A 17,565-nucleotide genomic window follows, 5' to 3' on the forward strand; every position below is an offset into this window, starting at 1 on the left:
AAAACTTCCACTTGATTTCGCACCGTATCAAATTTTGCAAGTGAATCGTTTTTCATCCATTTGAACTGTTTTATTACATTTTGTCGGACTGCATTGCTAATGTTATAAAGTTAGGGCTGCCATCTATCACTGTCACAGGAAGTTTCCGACGTTTATTTACCTCCGTGAGCAGTTTCACACGTGTCCGAAAAAATGACTCTGTTGATGAAAAATTTGCGAATTTTCGCCAATCAATGTCGCAATTGCACAACAAAATCGGCCCCCAATATAGAGGTTTTAATACGTTGGACTTCTTATCTCTCACCGTTTGGCTATAATTATTACAATATGAATTGAAACAGTTTACCGCCTCTTCGGTTAATATTGATGGCCGAAAGTTCAACCGAGACAAGTGGACAAATGTGACACCTAATATTTTGAAGCATCTCAATAGGAACTTGCACTTGAAACCTGGACACCCTTTGTGTCTCCTGAGAGAGAACATAATTTCATTCATGTACAAATCATTTCCAAACCGTGCTGGCAATCCAATATTCTCTATTTATGACCGTTTGGATCCAATTGTTACAACAAAGAAAAATTTTGACAGGTTTGGTACTGTCTATTTTCACAGATTTCAACTTGAAATTTATAATGCACATCATGTTTCAGTTTGCTGATTGGTCAGGACCACCCCAGTCGAAAGCCTTCAGATTGCTACTACCTGAATAAGGATTTCATATTGAGAGGCCACACCAGCGCCCACCAAGAAGAGCTCATTGCCAGTGGCTTGGACAGCTTTGTTGTCATGGGGGATGTCTACAGGAGAGATGAAATTGACGCCTCACATTTTCCAATCTTCCACCAAGCTGAAGGTGTTCGACTGTTTACCAAGCATCAAGTATTATTGTTCAATAGCAAGTGGGAAAATAAAATAATACCTATTCATTTTTCCAAAGATTTTTGATGATGATAAGCAAAGTGTAGAACTATTTGAAGATGGGAAGCGAACCCCTTTTAAACAAGAATACCACACAGAAATTACGTCCAAAAAACTCCAGCATGATCTGAAAACCTGTCTGACCAAATTGGTACATCACCTATTTGGCACTGGTATGTAATTCTTAGTAATATACTTTGCTGTTGATTAAAATTTAAATGTCCTTGTCTTCTCTGGACAGATGTTGAGACTAGGTGGACTGAAACATATTTCCCATTCACCCATCCATCATTTGAACTGGAAGTCAAATTCCAAGATAAATGGTTGGAATTGCTCGGGTGCGGGGTGATTGAGCAACAGATTCTTTACAACGGTATTCAATTTCGTCATTTGATTTCTCGTTACTATGAACTGGTTTCATAAATCAATTGGTCATGAATTCTGCTTCATTTTAAAGCTGGTGTTCCTGACAAGGTCGGATGGGCTTTTGGTCTCGGATTAGAACGCATCGCTATGCGTTTGTACGAAATACCCGACATACGCCTGTTCTGGTCCAACGATTCCGGATTTTTGTCGCAGTTTGAAGGTGCTAGTCCCGATAAGAAAATTAAATTCAAGGTATAAGGGTTTAAATTATATATTCTTTCAAAAAAAAAAATAAACATGTTTTCTATTTCTTACTTTCAACTAGTCGGTTAGTCAATATCCCCAGTGTTTCAATGACGTCAGCTTTTGGCTACCTGAGGGGGACATCAACCCAAGCGATCTTTACGAAATTGTTCGTGGCATAGGAGGCGACATTGTTGAGCAAGTATAACTTTGAAAATGTCTTTGTCAGCACCTTGCGAAATATCTTTAACGTTGTCATCTTAAAAGGTTCGACTAGTCGACGAATTCGTTCATCCGAAGACGCAGCGACGTAGTCAGTGCTATCGCATTATCTACCGCCACATGGAACGCACTCTTACTCAGGCAGAAGTCAACGAGGTGCACAAACGAATTGAAGCCCAGCTCACCACTGAATTGGGTGTAACCATACGTTAACATACCTGGTGCGTGTACATAAATAGTCACAACCTGTGGAAAAGCTGTTGACGAGAAATCTATTTATTAGTTTTGGCGATGTATTGAAATAAACATTTCAGCGTAGACCAAGCTTTATACAGGCATTTTTTTTTTTAAAGGGATCATTCCAGTTAAAGAAAGATAAAATAATACAAAAAAAAAAGTTTTAGTGTGGGGACACTCTTGTCAAACGGAAAAACAATTCACTGGACACTGTATATGTTTGTATGTTTTTTAGTCCGTCTAAACATGATTAAAAAATTGGTCCAGCCAAAGGTTAGTTGTTAGAAACTTTTTTTGTTCTCCTCAGCTAAATAGAATTTGGGGGGGGAGAGGGAAAAGAGGAGAAGATATTTTTTTTACTTCAACATTTTCCTCTGTGGTTGCCATATTTTTGGTGATTGAAAGTGTCACCGGATCACGCCTAAACATTTAAGTATGCATATGAACAGATAAAAGATATAGAATGTTTGTTAATTAAAAACATTTGAAACATGTTTCCTTCTTTTTCTATAAAAAAAAAGGCACCAAATAGAATTTTTCTTCACTCACAATCAATGAAGTACAAATAAATGAATAAAAAAGGGGAATACGGAAAAATGTTTGGTGTTGGTCGATATTATAACAATGCAAAAGAAAAAAGAAAAAAATCTTTCCCGGCAGTTGAGCAAACACATCTTTTGCTTTCATTTTTTTTCTTCAGCAAGAAATGAAACAAAAAGCAGGGAAAAAAACCGAAGAAATTCATAAAAAACCCAATCGTCAACTATGTACTTGAATCGCTCTTCCTTTCGTGCGACCTGCTGGGTTGTTACATAAATTTAAGAGCTCTGGTATTCGCTCGCGAGAGAAAGAAAAACAATTTTTAATTCAAGAGTTTCTGGCTACGATCATCGCACACGTAGTGGTTTACAAAGAATCAAAGTTGGAGTTGTCACTCTCCTGAAAATAAAACAAATGGAAAATAAATAAAAATATTTAACGATACGAAGAAAACAAACTAAGATTTTTCTAAAGAAATAAAGCGGGTATTAACAACAATAAGCGGTTAGGTACACCCAAAAGCCCAAATAATTCATCAACCTTGATGATTGTTACAAAATACCATCTACTTTGTGTTACTTGTAGAAAACTACACGAAAATAATAATAATAAAAAAGGACAGCTTTTAGAAGAGCCCCGTTTGAATAGGGGACTTACTCGGAAGGGGATTGTAGAGTTTCGGACGGGTAATGGTGAACGGTTGGGGAAAAGAAAGCAACTGTTGAACCAGTGTTTTTTGATCACGTAACACCGTGTCACGGGCACCAGCCGGATACCTGCCTGACATGCCATCAGATTCCATAGCCGCAGCCTTGATACGCATTATATAGTATCACAAAAGAGTTTTTTTTTTGTGTGTGTCTTTTGAATTTGTTCGAAGCGCGTTAATGTTTTCATTCTCGAAAGTTAATTAAGAGATAGAGAAAACGAAGGAATGCAATCAAAATGCATCTCGTGAAGATGAATGCTTAAATTCACTCACGAAAGACATTTTGATTGCTGACAAAACAAGTCATGCAATAAATATAATATGTTCGGAAATATCATGCAGCATGCTTAGTTAAATGATTTAAGACAAATTCAACCAATTTTTTAAGAAAATAAACTAAAAGGGCATATGACTTACATCGCTTTGGTAATATTGGGCAGGTCGTCTCGTTGCCGGGTGGATGGTCGTTTCATCGAATGATCGAACTTCCGATACGGTCCTGTACAAATTATTAAAACACATTTTTTGTTTAATATTATTCATTGTGATTAGATATTAAAATAGTGACTAATGGATAGGACTATATAAGTGAAGTGCCGAGAGTAATATCAATGAAATTCAAATCATAAAATAAAGAATATTTCAAGTTAGAAAAGAATCGGTGCAATTTTGGTGCGCCTTACGTTTCTAGCTCAGCTTTTTCCTGTGCGTCCGTTTCCGCAGATTCCATTTTTCCAAGGCTAATGGAGAGTTTGCGAAGAAATCAAGAGGACAGAGAGAAAATTGAAGAGATGCAGAAAAATAAAACAAACAAACAAAAGAACGTGGAATAAGTGAAAGTGGAAAAGAAGAACAAATCAAAACCTCACGTGATTTCAAGTGCAGACCCCAAAGCCAAAAAAAAAAAAAAAAAAATGTAATATATGAAAGTTAAGAAATTTTACCTGTCGCGGAATTGTGAGGTGCTGCTGACTGAAGTTCTACCGCCGGCCGAGAGGACTTCGCTTGAACGTGTGTCTGTCATTTTACCTAAGCGTTCCAGAGTGATAAAATAAAATAATTAGAAACGTTTTCTAAAATATCCGATTAATTAAATATGAATTGAGTACCATCCCTATCCGGAAGGACTTTCTTGGGACCCTGAAAGAAAAAAAAAAAAGCGAAAAATGTTAAATGAAAAACAATTCTTTCTGACGGGGGCAGATGAAAATAACTTACGCGTCCATCAAGATAATCCATCAATTGATGTTCTCTGTTTGGTGCTGCTTCGCCTCGCTCGGCTGAGCTGGTGGTGTTTCCGGAAGCCGTGGTAGGGCCGTGCTGGTGCTTGGCTCTAGGGATCATTAGTCCCTCTCCGTACGGCCTGTAACTCTGAAGAGCGGGACCTCCAGCCGGTGCACGCGGTGCTGGTTTGCCATCCAACGTGCTTGTTCCCTGTTGCAAACACATTATTATAACATTGTTATTTCCGACTAATTAAAAAAAAAAAAAATAAAAATTCAAATCTTACAGTGCCAAAGTTGTCGTTACCACTGCCTTCACTGCTTGTATCTCCACGAATCATGGCCGCTCTATCGAGAGTGCCACTAGCGGGAACACTCGGACCCCTGTATCTGATTGAAAGTTGGATAACGTTAAAATTGACCGTCAAAGTGGCGTTTGAATACCTATGATGCAAATTACAATCAGAAAAAATGACACCCACCTGAGGAAAGAGGGTCCACCAGTGATGGATCCCTTGGCCCTTCGTGAACGTAAACAGCAAACGACGATGATGGCAGTTATGAGAAGGATCGTGAAGATACCGACTGCCAGGACGACGATCATCACCACTAAATAATTTCCGCAATTGAGATAAAAGTTCTGCTACAAAATGCAATGAATGAATTTACCCTTCAAATTGATGTGGCATTCTTTGCCGGCAAACCACTTATTGCATATACACGTCATTTCATTTGAAGTGGGTTCAAACACGCAACGTCCGTGACCACTGCATTCTTCGCAATCTTGGCGTTCGGCTGTGATACAAACAAAGAAAAGCCATAAGATTTCTGATAAAAACTCAATTAAAGGCGATTTGGTATTTACCAAGACAAATGCGACCATCTTCGTCAGAAGAATCGATAAAACCTGGTCGACATTGGCAACGGTAAGATCCCTTTTCGTTAATACAATCGGCGAATTCAGAACAATCATGATGACCTTCATGGCTGCACTCGTCAAAGTCTGTAAATCAAAGATAATATTGATAAATTGTAAACAGTTACAATTAAATCGTGCTATTTACCTTGAGCTTGAAGACTGTCGGTGAAACGAGCAGCAGTGATGTCGCTCTCGCCGAGGAAATAATTATTACGTTCCAGGGATTTTACCAGTTTGCTCTTGAGTTCATTCTCGTCTTGTTGTTTGGCCAAATGAATAAAGAAATCGACCAAGACACCATCGCTCTGCAATTCGCTTTCGCTGGTTGGATGAATACCCATCACTTGACTGTCGTGAACTGATTCAGACAAATCAGTGCTCATCAAAGCTTGTTTAAGACCCATTCGCGCATGCGTAGCCAAACTGCGGTACTGCGGCGAAATTTCGTCCTTCAAATTGTTGTCAAAGTGCAACATGGTCCTGTTCATGCTCTCCAGCACCAATTTCAGTTGGTAGGTGTAGGTTTCTGTAAGAATCCAAGAAAATGTTACTACAAATGCACCACAAAAAATAAACTTGAACGTGACTTACTGCTGCAGCTTTCGAAGGGATCGGAGCGACTGTATCCAGGACGGCACATACATTCGTGTTGGCCGTTGGCGTAGACGCAAACCTCTGATTTTTCTTTACTGCAACGGCCACGACAGCCATCTTCAATGGACGAAGGTTGGTTGACGCTGAAAGATCCACCGAATCCGCCCAAAACGGCCTTGTTGCCAGTGTTGTCCATGATGACATCCTTGGCCATTGGGGGTTCTACCTCTGCAGCAGGTGTCGTAGATGTTGTTCTAGATTTAGTGGTACTTGTGCTGCTGCTACTGCTGATGGCCTGTGGCCGCAACGGAGGATTCGTTGGAGGAACAAACGGAGAGTTGGGTGGGAACGTTAAAGCTGGTTCAGTAATCTTTTCTTCTTCTTCTTCTTCTTCTTCTTCTTCTTCGATGGCCGGTGTGACTGGACTGGCCGCAACGGTAGGCATCGTTGTTGGTTCAACGTAGGTGATAGTTGTAGATTTCTGAATGATGGTAGAGAACGCAGTCCGGCCGTCAGCTTCCACACGGGAAACTACAGTCGTGAAATCTGGACTGCCAGGACCCATCACGACAGACGTGACACCGAAAAGTTCTTTGCGTTCAGGTGTGTCCGAATCGTAGTGGACAAGAGGCCATCTGGTTGGAATTGTCGGGGATTCGGATGGTGCGTTCTGGAAGACGGAAGGCATAATCTCAGTGGAAGGACTGTCGGAGAAGATGTTCAACGTTGGTGTGTGATCAACTTCGCCGCTTTCTGAACCGAACGCGAATTCGTGAACAACTGGCGTCACTGACGTGGACGAAGCTTCGGCAACAGGTGGCAAATCTGCTGATGCGGAAGGAACCAATCCAGGTTGCAAAATGCCAGCTCCTCCCTCGATATTGCCTCCAGCTGGCGCTGGAGATGGTACCAAGCCAGGCTGCAAGATGGTGCCAACTCCTTCCAAACTGGTGGGCGCTGTGGAAGAAGCCAAGCCGGCGTCTTGCATGCTGCTCACTTCTTTCACGTTGCTGGTCGATGTGGAAGGCGTCAAACCAGGATGCAAGATGCTGCCCATTCCTTCTAAATTGCCTCCTGATTCCGGTACATCAGTAGGCATCACGCTGAAGCTTTCAACGGCAGATGGCTTAATGCCTGATGGAACAATGGACGGCCAAGCTGCAGTGCTAGGAATGTTAAAAACGGGGGTAGGATCGTTGGGCAAGAGCACAGTTGTTTGTCCGCCACTGACGATGTTGGTAGCCACGATTTTGTTCTCACCGACGACAGATGCAATGGTTTGCACAGCCGGAATCTACATGCAAATTCCAGTTAAGTACATTCTAATGCTGATCATTTAAATAAAATATTAAAAACCTGGATAGGTGGTGGGCGAACTGGAAGCAGTGGAACGTTAATATCTTCACGTCTGGGAGGCTGCTGTTGCTCAGGTCGAATGACGGATGGAATGATTGGAGCAGGAGCAGGAACAGGTCGGATAAAGACTTGTCCAACAGCGCCTGGTGGAGGCTCTTCACCTTCTGGAACACCAACAATCCTCACCGGTTTACCATCGGGGCCGGGAACGATCGATCCAGGACCAATGACATCAACTGGGGGTTGAGGGATAGGACCAGGTGGTGGTGGAGGTGGAGATGCGGGTGGTGGTGGTATGACAGAGCCGGGCAAAGGTGGTACGTTAATCTGTTGTCCATTGGCAGCAAAGAACTGGCCGTTAGCTGGACGGCTCGATTGTTGGATGGGTCGGCTGGGTTCGATTTGAACACGGTCAATGTTATTTTGACCGTTGACAAATGGTGGTGGAGGTGGGCGTACACCTGGAACAGCTGTTGCTAATCCAGCTGTGCGCGTAGCCGGAAGAATGCTCTTTGGCTGATTGGGCATGCCGGTGAATCCCGTCTGCAAAGGTGGAGCGCTAAAGCTAATTGGCGCCGGGGGTGGAATGGGCTGCTGACCGGGCTGACTTATTCCAAACTGTTGGCCAGCATTGGAACCAGGTCGGAGAAGAGGGGAACCGGGCACACCAGGTTGAAGTGGCACACCAGGCTCAGGGCGACGGAGAACAGTGGGTGGCCTTTGCGGTTGGTTGGGCGTCAACTGCTGCGGTGGCTGCTGACCCACGTTTCTCAATGGAATGACGTTAGGCGGGCGACGGCCTTGCACGTCAGGATTCTGCTGTAACGTCTCAACACCTGCTAATCCACCGATAGGGATGAACAAAGGTTCATGTGAGGGTACATGAGGTTTACTGGATGGGATTGTGTTAGACAGTTGTTGTTGTTGGTTAAGCGAGGTTAAATGGGTATGGGTAGCCGAGTCGGAGCGATCCGTGCTATTGCGTCTGGAGGCGATCAGTCCGTTGGAGAGAACGCCCGTCATGGCATCAAACATCGGACCCAGGTTAATATTGAGACCACCAGGATTATTGTTTGCGAAACTTTGACCCAACGCCGTTAGTCCTAGTGTACCAAGACCGCCCAAGATGGATGCCAATGTACCTCCGCTCAATCCGCCAATGATGCCAGATGATGAAGACGACGATGATGAAGACGATGTCGACGACGGTTGGGTGCCGAGGATCTCGGTCGGGATGATCAAAACCTCACCTGCCGTGTTGGTCACCATGATGACTGTTTCCGGCGAAGCTCCATCTAATTCCGGCGGTGACAAACTGATAAAAGGTGGTTCGAATCCGTCCTCATTGGTAGGGTCGGTGGTTATCTCAGTCACTTCAGGATCGGTGCTCGAATCGATCGTCTCAAATGGCGAATCAGTCGGTGTGACGGACGGCTTGTTGGACAAGAAAGATTCTTTCAACGAGCTTAAATGTTCCGGACTCAAAATCAAGCTGGGCTGAACAGCAGACGATTGCTGGCCAGCAAGGAAAGACAGTTTCAAAGATTGAAGCTGCTCTGGTGTCAGGATCTGGCCGGATCCGGAAGGTACAGGAGTCACCTGAATATCGGCCAGCGCGGGAATGGAAGGCTCGATGAGAGCTTCCGACGGGATGGAATCCAGCGGAACCACATCGGTTGTAACTTGCGGAACGACCAAACGTTTTGATGAGATGTCACCAGCCGAATTCGTGATGTAATAAGTGGCCGTAGCGAACAGAGTCCTCAACTTTCCGTAGAGATTGGGACCGAGCTGGACGTAAGTCGGGCGAGTCTTCAGATCTGCTGGAACCTTGGTGGAGGTATCCTGTTGGGCGAAAAGCGAAGCTCGATTTCCGTCGATAGTTTCCGTGACGACTGAAGATCGCACTTCTTTGCGGGACTGGACGATGGTCCTGGTGCCTTGCTGGAGAGTGGTAAAATGAGTTTTGGTGGTGAAGTAAGTTTTAGTGGCCACAAGCGGTCCGTCTCCTCCAAAATCATCTTCGGTTGGCATGATTTGAGAACCTTCGAGAACTGGAGTCGGTTCAAAATCACGGATGGTCTCGACCACTATCTCCGGCCGGACTGTGGTAACACGATGGACGGTAGATGTCGTGCCATCGATTTGAGTGGACAGCAACGTCAACGTGTTGAGGTATGTTTTAGTGACTTCCATAAACGTGGCGACGGGCGTCGGTAAGACCTTCAAACGCGGGGCTTCCGTCACGACCACTTGGGTCACAACTTCCTTGGACGTGGCGATGGCATCCCTGTCGAGTTTGCTGGAAAAGATGTAGGTCCTCAAATACGTGGCCGTTTCCAGGGTGCGTTCAGTAGCTTCAGGCTGGCCAGCTGGAACAGTGATGACGTTGGAAACAGTTTCTTGGGACGTCAAGACAACGGGCCTCTTCTGATCGAGGAAGGTGTTGAAGTAGGTGTAGGTGGTCATGTGGGTAAAAGTGTTGTAATTGGAAGAGCCGGGCTGGCCAGTAGTAACAGTAGCTGTTGGTTTGACTACAGTCTCTTTGCGTCCCTTCTCTTGCGTTACAAAGTTGGTGATGATCTCCTCCCGGCTGCTGACCAATTTCGAAGCGCCATCAAACAGCGTTGTCAAATAGGTGAAGGTCGTCATTTGGGTAAGCGTTTGAAATCGTGCTGGATCCGACTGAATAGAAGAGAAGAGGCGGACATTTTCCACTTGACCTGCCAACGTAACTTGATTAACAAGCGTGCTAGCCGCAAGTGTAATTGGCGGGCTCGGCTCGATGACCGTCTGGCTCTTTTGAACGACGTTCTGCGCCAATAGCGTCGGTTTCTTCTCACCTGGATAACGAAAGTGAATTAATGAATGCAATTGCACAGTTTTTCAATGCGTAGTACTTTCACTAGTAGAAATTATAAGATATCAAGACTGCGTACTGGCAACGATGACTTCGACTCCATTGCTCATTATTTTCGTGGCGAAATTCGGGTTTCGGTTGCTGCTCCCAGCGCCCACATTAAGGCGGCCGCCCCGAACTTCTTCGATACCGTCATCGCGAATCAGCTGCTCGCGTCCGTCTCTGGCAGGAATAGCCCGAGCTGTCGGAACTGGTGGCAAATAAAACAACACATTTTTGAAATAATTCCAGGTTAAATAGAAAACAACTTACCAAGATTCTCCAAAGCGTCGAGGGATGCTTGGACATCAACGACTGGAAAAACGTCGTAAAAAATAATAATAAATAAAACGGTAGAAAACGAGAAAAGAATGTCAATCTGCTGTTGAGTGAAAACTAATAACAGGTCGCGCGAAAGAAAGTTTTTGGTTACAAAAAAAAATTGTACAAAAGCGAATGAAAGTCGTCGACATGTTTACGTTCTTCAAAGAGAAAGTTGGCGAGAAGAATTTAATCATGTGAAATATTTCGGACGAGACAGTCGGCATCAAGAAGTAGGCTATGTTTGGAAAGGAAAGTGAAGGGCGATGCGTACGAAAAACGTAACAACAAAAGCATTCAAACAAATTGGCTGTTTCAGCGCCATTACGAACCGTTGATTTATTATGTGACTCTTCTTATTTTTTTGAAATTGTTAAGTAATAAACAAAAAAGACTCATTTACCTGATGTCGGCTCGATTTGAACAACGGTCTTGGTTACCAGTTCGGGCAGGACTTCCAGTCGAGTGGTGACCTCCTCTTCGGTCCCGCTCTTTCGTGTCACGACAGCCGTGAAAGTTTTCAATTGAGTCTCGACGACTGTAACGAGATTGCCACCGCGAAGCAACAGGTCCGACAGGTTGGGTACCTCCGTAGTGTCCACGTTGGATTCCGTCGTAGGCTCGGATGTATCTTCGATGGTCGATTCGATGGTACCAGTCGATGGTAAGAGGCCGATGGCGACCGATGCTCGAATGGGCAATGTCAAACGGGCCGTTGGATTGAAATTATGCGGCTTGTTTCGTGACATGGGCAACACAGTTGGTTGAACCACTGGTTTGAATACGTCAGGAGATGCTGTCAATAATGACAATTCAGCGTCGAACAAGGTCGTCAATGACGACGTGATCAGCGTGAGAGGGATGCCACTTCGACCTCCATCAACGGCCAATGTGGACAGCGTTTGGAATTGTTCCCATACAACGGTGGACGTTGTGAACGTCGGGATGACGCTAGATTTCGAGTGGGAACGTGAACGGAACGGATTGGACGAACCGGGCTCATTAGTCTTTAGAACGCTGGAACTGGCTCTCAAGCCGGACCGCGAATTGGCCAAAATGCTGCTCAAATGACTCTGAAGTGGGTTCAGCAACTTGCGCGAAATGGTCGTCCGGCGTGTCGGTGTCACGCCAATCAATTTCGTGCTGCTACTCGTTTCGCTGACAGTTGTGCTAGCCACGGTGGTCACGGATATCTTTGTCTTGACGGCCGGTGTAGCTGTTTCAACGGCGTTCACATTAACGAGTGGCAGCGGCTCATTAGTATCCACAAAGTCATCGTATTCCGGTTCTTGTCCATCGAGCAACGGTAGTTCATCTTCGTGATGATCGTAAAAATAATCTTCATCGGCTGGTGGGTCCTCTGTGAATCCAGGGTCGTCATAGAAGACTTCATCTTCAAAAGGCTGAATCGGTTCTTCTTCTGGAATGTCAACAAAGAGTTCTTGCTCTTCTACCGGTCGGGGACGACCTCGGATGATAGAATTGCGGACAACAGGTTCCGGTTTGCGAATAGGTTCTCGTACGATCGAATTCCTCACTGGAACACGCACCGGAGCTCGAACAGGGCCGCGGGTCGGTCCGGATATGATTCGGGGTTGTTGTTGTGGAACTCGAGCTTCGGTATTGACACGTGATCTAACCGCTGTTGGTATCACATCAAGGCTTTCACCTAAAACCGATGCTGGATTGAAACGGACCGTGCCTCTTCCACGATTGCTGCCTGCAGTTCGGCTGCTCTTGGTCTCTTCCACAGCAACAGGTTGACGGACAATATTCGTGGCTTCCAGCGCTCTTCCTCTAGTGCGTGTTGTTCCAGATGGAAGTTTCTGCGTAGGGGTAACATCGTTCACGTCCGATGCGAAGTCATCGAAGGATGGCTCGACACGAGGAGTGGGTACAATAGATACTCTTCGGGGAGGCTGCGTCGTAGGACGGACAGGTGTTTCCTCCTTGACTTTGGCTGCGACATCAGAAGCTCGAACGGCTCCTCGGCCGTACTTGACCATCGTCATCGAAGCCAAATTGACCTGAGTGGTGATGCCGTTGTTGACGCGAGTGCTGAGATCCGCCACGGATTTGCCGCTGCTCAACGGGTACAGTCCGTTGCCATTTTCCGTGCGCTGGAATCCGGACGGAATGCGGCCGTCCGATCCGCGGACAATTTCCGAGATGCTGACTTCGCGCGTCGACACTTGACCGCTACTCGGCCCGTTCAAAAGCGTATAGAAATAGGAATAGACGGTGTAGTAAGTCCGCGGAGCGTAGACGTCGCCGAAAAGGTTGTTGCGCACTGGAGATTCCGTTTCCGGTTCGATCAACGAAGATGAAAGAGGTGGAGCTTCAGTTTTCGTTTCAGTTTTCGTTTCAGTTTTCGTTTCAGTTTTCGTTTCAGTTCGATTGACAGGCCTCTTTCGGATGACGACGAAAGGTTTGCCTTCGGCAGTGTTCGATTCTCCTTGATCGATCCGCCGGGCAATCTTCTGATCATCGACGACGCTGGTGGATGAAACGGGACGACGTCGAGTGACGACCACCACTTTACGTGCGCGATTATTCGACACGAAATCTTCGCCGATCTTTCGTTCAGAAACAAGATCAGATACTTTGCGAGTGACGGTCCTGCGCCGGAGCGTTCCGCGTCCACTTGGCAATGGCTCTACTTTGAATTCCTCCAGGTTAGATTCAATAGCTTCCAGCGGTTCTTCATCCGTCCATTCGTAGGACACTTGACGAGCTTTGCGTTTGCTGTTTCCTTTAGCCTTCTTGATAACGTCAGCCAAACGTTGGGTCTCTTTAACATCTTCGATGACTTCGGCGTCGATTTCGTTGATGGCCGACATGACGTAATAATCGAGATCTAATGGCGAATAATTCTCGGGCAATTCGTAGATTCCCTTGTCTGTTCCGACCAAGAAAGGAAGTTGGGAAGCCTCCATCGGAAGGATATCAGTAGGATCAATTTGGCGTTTGACTACCGTCGCATCCGCAGCATTGCCATCTAGCGTGATAGTGGACAAAATGGAGCTGAACTCTCCAGGTCGTCGGCCAGATAAGAAGAGAGTGATCACGCTCGTAACCGGTATCGGTTTAGCTGGAACAATTTCCTCTCTCGGCCGTTCGACGACTTTGACTTCCTCGAGCGGCTCGAAAGCGACTTCGTCAAACTCTTCAAACACTTGACTGGAAACGATTTCTTCTTTCTTCTGTTGCGGAACAACAGCGGCTTGCGGAACCTGTGTAGCCTGAATGGGCAAAACCTGTGCAGGTTGCAGTTGGGGAGCCAATAGCTGAGCTTGCAGTAATTGATTGCCCAGAAGAGCTGGAAGCAGATTAGCCAGGGCATTTCCTGGAGCTTCCGTTGGTCCCGTGACGATCGTCTCCGTACTGAAATCAGTTGCCGTGATGACTGTGCTCAACGAACCGATGATGGTCGTGAAAATCTCTTGGCCGCGCAACGTGATGGGAATTTTCGTCGTTTTCAATTCCGTCAATGTCGTCACGAACGTGCTCGTGTGCGTGTTGAAACTGGTGACGGGTCCGCTTTGTTGCAGACCGCCCAGCAAAAGCTGTTGCAATAAATTGTTGGTCGATGCAAGGGGATCGGATATGGTTGAAACGACCGTCTCTACTTCGAAAGCTGTGCTGGGCACAACGTGAGAAAAGGAAGTAGGTCTTCCACGGATCGTTGTCGGCGTGAAAGTCACCGTCGTCGTCTCTGTCGGTTTCAACACGTATTGCGTAATCAACGTGGTGCCAGGTGTAGGGGTAGCGCTAACTTCGCTCGCTAGATAGCGCCACGTGCCACTCACTCTCATCGTAGAGTATTGATCCAATACTTCGATGCTCGGCTTGGCGGCCAGCACCGTCCGGAATTCCGTCTTGCCGTTGTTCACAACTGGAATGGTCGTCTCGGTGGGGACCTTGTGCGTCACGCTGATTGGCAATGAAAGCGAAGGCGCCGAGCTGGGTAAAACTGGCTCTGGAGAAATGAATTCTTCCTCGTCGAAATCGTTGGCGGGCACGCGATTTCTAGTGCTCGGTCTACGGTTATTGCCAAACGTGCGACGACCACCTGACGAAGTCCTTTCCGTCGTCGTAGATACCCTCGCTCTCTGCCTGGCTGCCGCAGCATTGGTTGTAGGGCGCGCTCTAGAAGACGTAGATGTTCCTGGTCTTCTGTTTTGACTAGTCCTTCCCGCCGTGGATGTCCTGGTCCGCGATCGTGGGGCTGGCGTAGTCGCTTGATTCCGATTTTGCCTGTTGGCCATGAGACGGTCGCGCAGGGCGGAGGTGCTCGACGATGTTTGGCGAGATTTAGTGACCTTGCGATCTTCGACTTCGAACCCATCGTAATCTTGAGCGTCAAGGAGAGCGAGACGTTGTTCATAATCGTAATCCTGATGGACGATCGAGGCGCTAGCGGCGCGTCCGCGTGTCGTACTGGTCTTTGAGGAAGGTCTGCGATAATGCGCTGGATCGTAGAAGTAGTGATCGAAATCGATTTGCCGTTTGGAACGAGAAGCGAGGGATTCAGGTGCTTCGACAGTCACTACTTCAACGTTGGATGCAGCTGCAGCTTCAGTCCTGCTGGCCGGCCGAGTTGGTCTCGTAACAGCCGGTCTGGGCTTCTCAGTGAAAGTCAATTTCGGCGGACGGACGAATCGAGGACGCGACGTGACGCCGGAATCGGATGAAAGGGAGTTAATGGAACTACTCGAGTCGGATGATGGGCGAGTTGATTCCGTCACGGCCGGATTCACATTACGAGAATTGGCTCTCGAGAATGGAAATTGGCGACGAGATGGAATCAATGGCGACACGGCTGTTGGCTCGATGGCTGGACTAGCCGGTCTGATCGGAGACGGACGCCGGAAGGAGGAAGTCGCTCGGGCTGTTGTTGATGTCACGGGTTCAGTATTATCATCGGTTGTAATTTCTTCTTCGATGGCGACTGTCGGTGGAGTCGTTGGCCGTCCGAATCGCGGTGTGCTGGACACGGAGCTAGTCAGACCGCTACTGACGATCGTGCTGCTCGAAAGGCCGGAAGCGCGGACACCGCTGCTCAAAAGAGACGGCCGACGGGCAGATAATCCGGCCAGACTACTGCGAGGGGAACCGATCGACGGTGCGAAGCTACTGCTGGAGAATCGACGGCCCGGAAGGCCGGTGGAAGGGGAAGACAAGACCGGAGTCGGACTGATACCTCCGATACTAGACGGAGAACCGGATGATCGCAAACGGAAGAACTGGCTGCCGCTTCGCGACGAAGATTCCGTTGTTGAGCTGCTGGAGAAAGCTGAAACGCCGGAAGGCCGGAAACGGCTGCTAAATGGAGCTGGACGGCTTACGCTGTTGCTGCCACTAACTGAGGCCGGGCTTGGCGAAATTGGAGAGGAGGTAGTGGTTGTTTCGTCACTGACGGCAGCGCTGGTGAAAGGCGGGCGCCTCGGCCTGGTGGGCAAAGGAGGTCGCGGCCGCTGGGTGAACGGCCGGATGGCGGGAACGAAAGTGCGGTTGCGGGGAGGCGCCGAGAGGCGCGTCGTGATGCGCCCACCGTCCACTTTGGAGCTTTCATTGTCCTGTTGTTCTTCAACTCCGCTTTCGGCCGGCGACGGTGACGTGCTAATCGTCTGGGACGGGCTGACGGGCAGCACGATAGAGCCTTCCAACTCGACTGACGGTGTCACAACCGAAGATGGAAACAAGTCAGTTGCTTCTAAACCTTCCACTCCGCTCGCAGCAACGATAACTGTCGCCGGAAGCTGAGATGCCGGATTCAGCACTTCGCTGGAACTCTCCAAGATGCGGGCGTATTGACCGTTAATGAACGTGCCCAGCACGTCAGTCGTGAACACAGTCGTAATGCCATTGTTAACCAACGTGCTGCGGATGGTCGATAGCAATCCAGTTAATGACGGAAGGTTCGTCTTCTCCGATGCGGCCAGATCGACAATCAATTGACTAACGACGTTCGTCCCGATATTACGGGCCGTGTTATTAGCCACCAGTTCAGCATCAACAGCTGGTGGTGTAGGTTGGATGTCCATAACCGGAGTGGCAGCGTCATTGAGGCTGTGCACAATCGTAGCCAAAGGAACGGCGATCGTCTCCGATGCCGAAACGTAATTGGTGACCGTTTCCAGGCTGCTGGTCACAATGGCCGTGTCCGCCTCGAAACTGGTGGCGAAATAGGTGAAGGTGGTGTAGAATGTTGTCAGAGCTGGATCGACTGTCGGTGTAGGAGTGACGGCGACGACAGCTGTTGGGACGATCGGCTGGACGGTAGAAGCTTCGGAAGCTGTGGGAGTCACGATGTTGGTCACGGTCTCTTCTCGTGTGTCAATCAACGTTTGGCCATCAACGAACGATGTTGTTTTGTAGGTGAATGTGGTGTAGTAAGTAATGGGGAAGACTGGAACAGTGGCCTCGATAACAGCATCCGCTTCCGTCAAAACATTCGTCACCGTCTCTTCACGGCTAACGACGTTGGACGTTCCATCTGTGAAGAAGGTCGTCAAGTACGTGAAAGTCGTGTACAGCGTTTGCGGGAGTGAAGGTTCCGTTGCTGTTGATGGATCGATGGTCGGTACGTCCTCGATCGGAGATTCGGAAACGATTGGCTCTTCGGGGACGATTTCAATCGGGGCTTCAGATGATGAAACGATCGGGGTAGTTTCAACGGGGGTTTCGATCGGTGCGACTGGAACAATTTCCTCCAGGGGTGGTAGCGTCGGCATTGAATCCGTGGAGCTTATGGGTTCTTCCGATGTCTCGACCGTTACTTCCGCTTGACTAATTTCGGGTTCCTGGGAGACTGGCTCGACGGTAGTGGGTTCGGGTGTCGATACGACTGGAGTCGAAACGATCACAACCGGAAGGACGGTTTCAATAGACGGTAGAACAGGAAGGATAGTCTGAGCAGTAGAAACGGATGTCATTTCTTGACTTCGACGCTCGTCCTGCGCTTTCAGCGATTCCCAGAGTTCTTCATCGATGTCGGTCAGCTGGACAGTGGGG

General features: G+C 47.5%; 2 protein-coding genes across 2 annotated transcripts in view; one reads left to right on the top strand and one right to left on the bottom strand.

Annotated features, from left to right (window-relative positions):
• Positions 1-96: 96 nt before the first annotated feature.
• Positions 97-2,070, top strand: LOC130691846 (phenylalanine--tRNA ligase, mitochondrial-like). Its single transcript, XM_057514853.2, has 8 exons — positions 97-273; positions 342-589; positions 652-880; positions 939-1,092; positions 1,161-1,292; positions 1,377-1,537; positions 1,611-1,730; positions 1,796-2,070. The coding sequence occupies exons 1-8, from the start codon at positions 193-195 to the stop codon at positions 1,961-1,963; spliced, it is 1,293 nt and encodes a 430-aa protein (XP_057370836.1). The 5' UTR covers positions 97-192; the 3' UTR covers positions 1,964-2,070.
• Positions 2,071-2,313: 243 nt separating this feature from the next.
• LOC130691818 (uncharacterized) overlaps positions 2,314-17,565 on the bottom strand; it is a 28,346-nt gene continuing 13,094 nt past the window's right edge. Inside the window, 18 exon segments of the mRNA XM_057514807.2 lie at positions 2,314-2,926; positions 3,185-3,338; positions 3,654-3,735; positions 3,920-3,976; positions 4,181-4,265; positions 4,346-4,376; positions 4,455-4,670; positions 4,747-4,849; positions 4,942-5,068; positions 5,129-5,254; positions 5,325-5,462; positions 5,524-5,904; positions 5,970-7,266; positions 7,329-8,167; positions 8,471-10,171; positions 10,268-10,438; positions 10,501-10,542; positions 10,952-17,564. Coding sequence (XP_057370790.1) covers positions 2,919-2,926; positions 3,185-3,338; positions 3,654-3,735; positions 3,920-3,976; positions 4,181-4,265; positions 4,346-4,376; positions 4,455-4,670; positions 4,747-4,849; positions 4,942-5,068; positions 5,129-5,254; positions 5,325-5,462; positions 5,524-5,904; positions 5,970-7,266; positions 7,329-8,167; positions 8,471-10,171; positions 10,268-10,438; positions 10,501-10,542; positions 10,952-17,564 — 12,171 coding nt within the window. The 3' untranslated portion in view covers positions 2,314-2,918.

Source organism: Daphnia carinata, chromosome 1, assembly GCF_022539665.2.
Source record: "Daphnia carinata strain CSIRO-1 chromosome 1, CSIRO_AGI_Dcar_HiC_V3, whole genome shotgun sequence".
NCBI lineage: Eukaryota > Metazoa > Arthropoda > Branchiopoda > Diplostraca > Daphniidae > Daphnia > Daphnia carinata.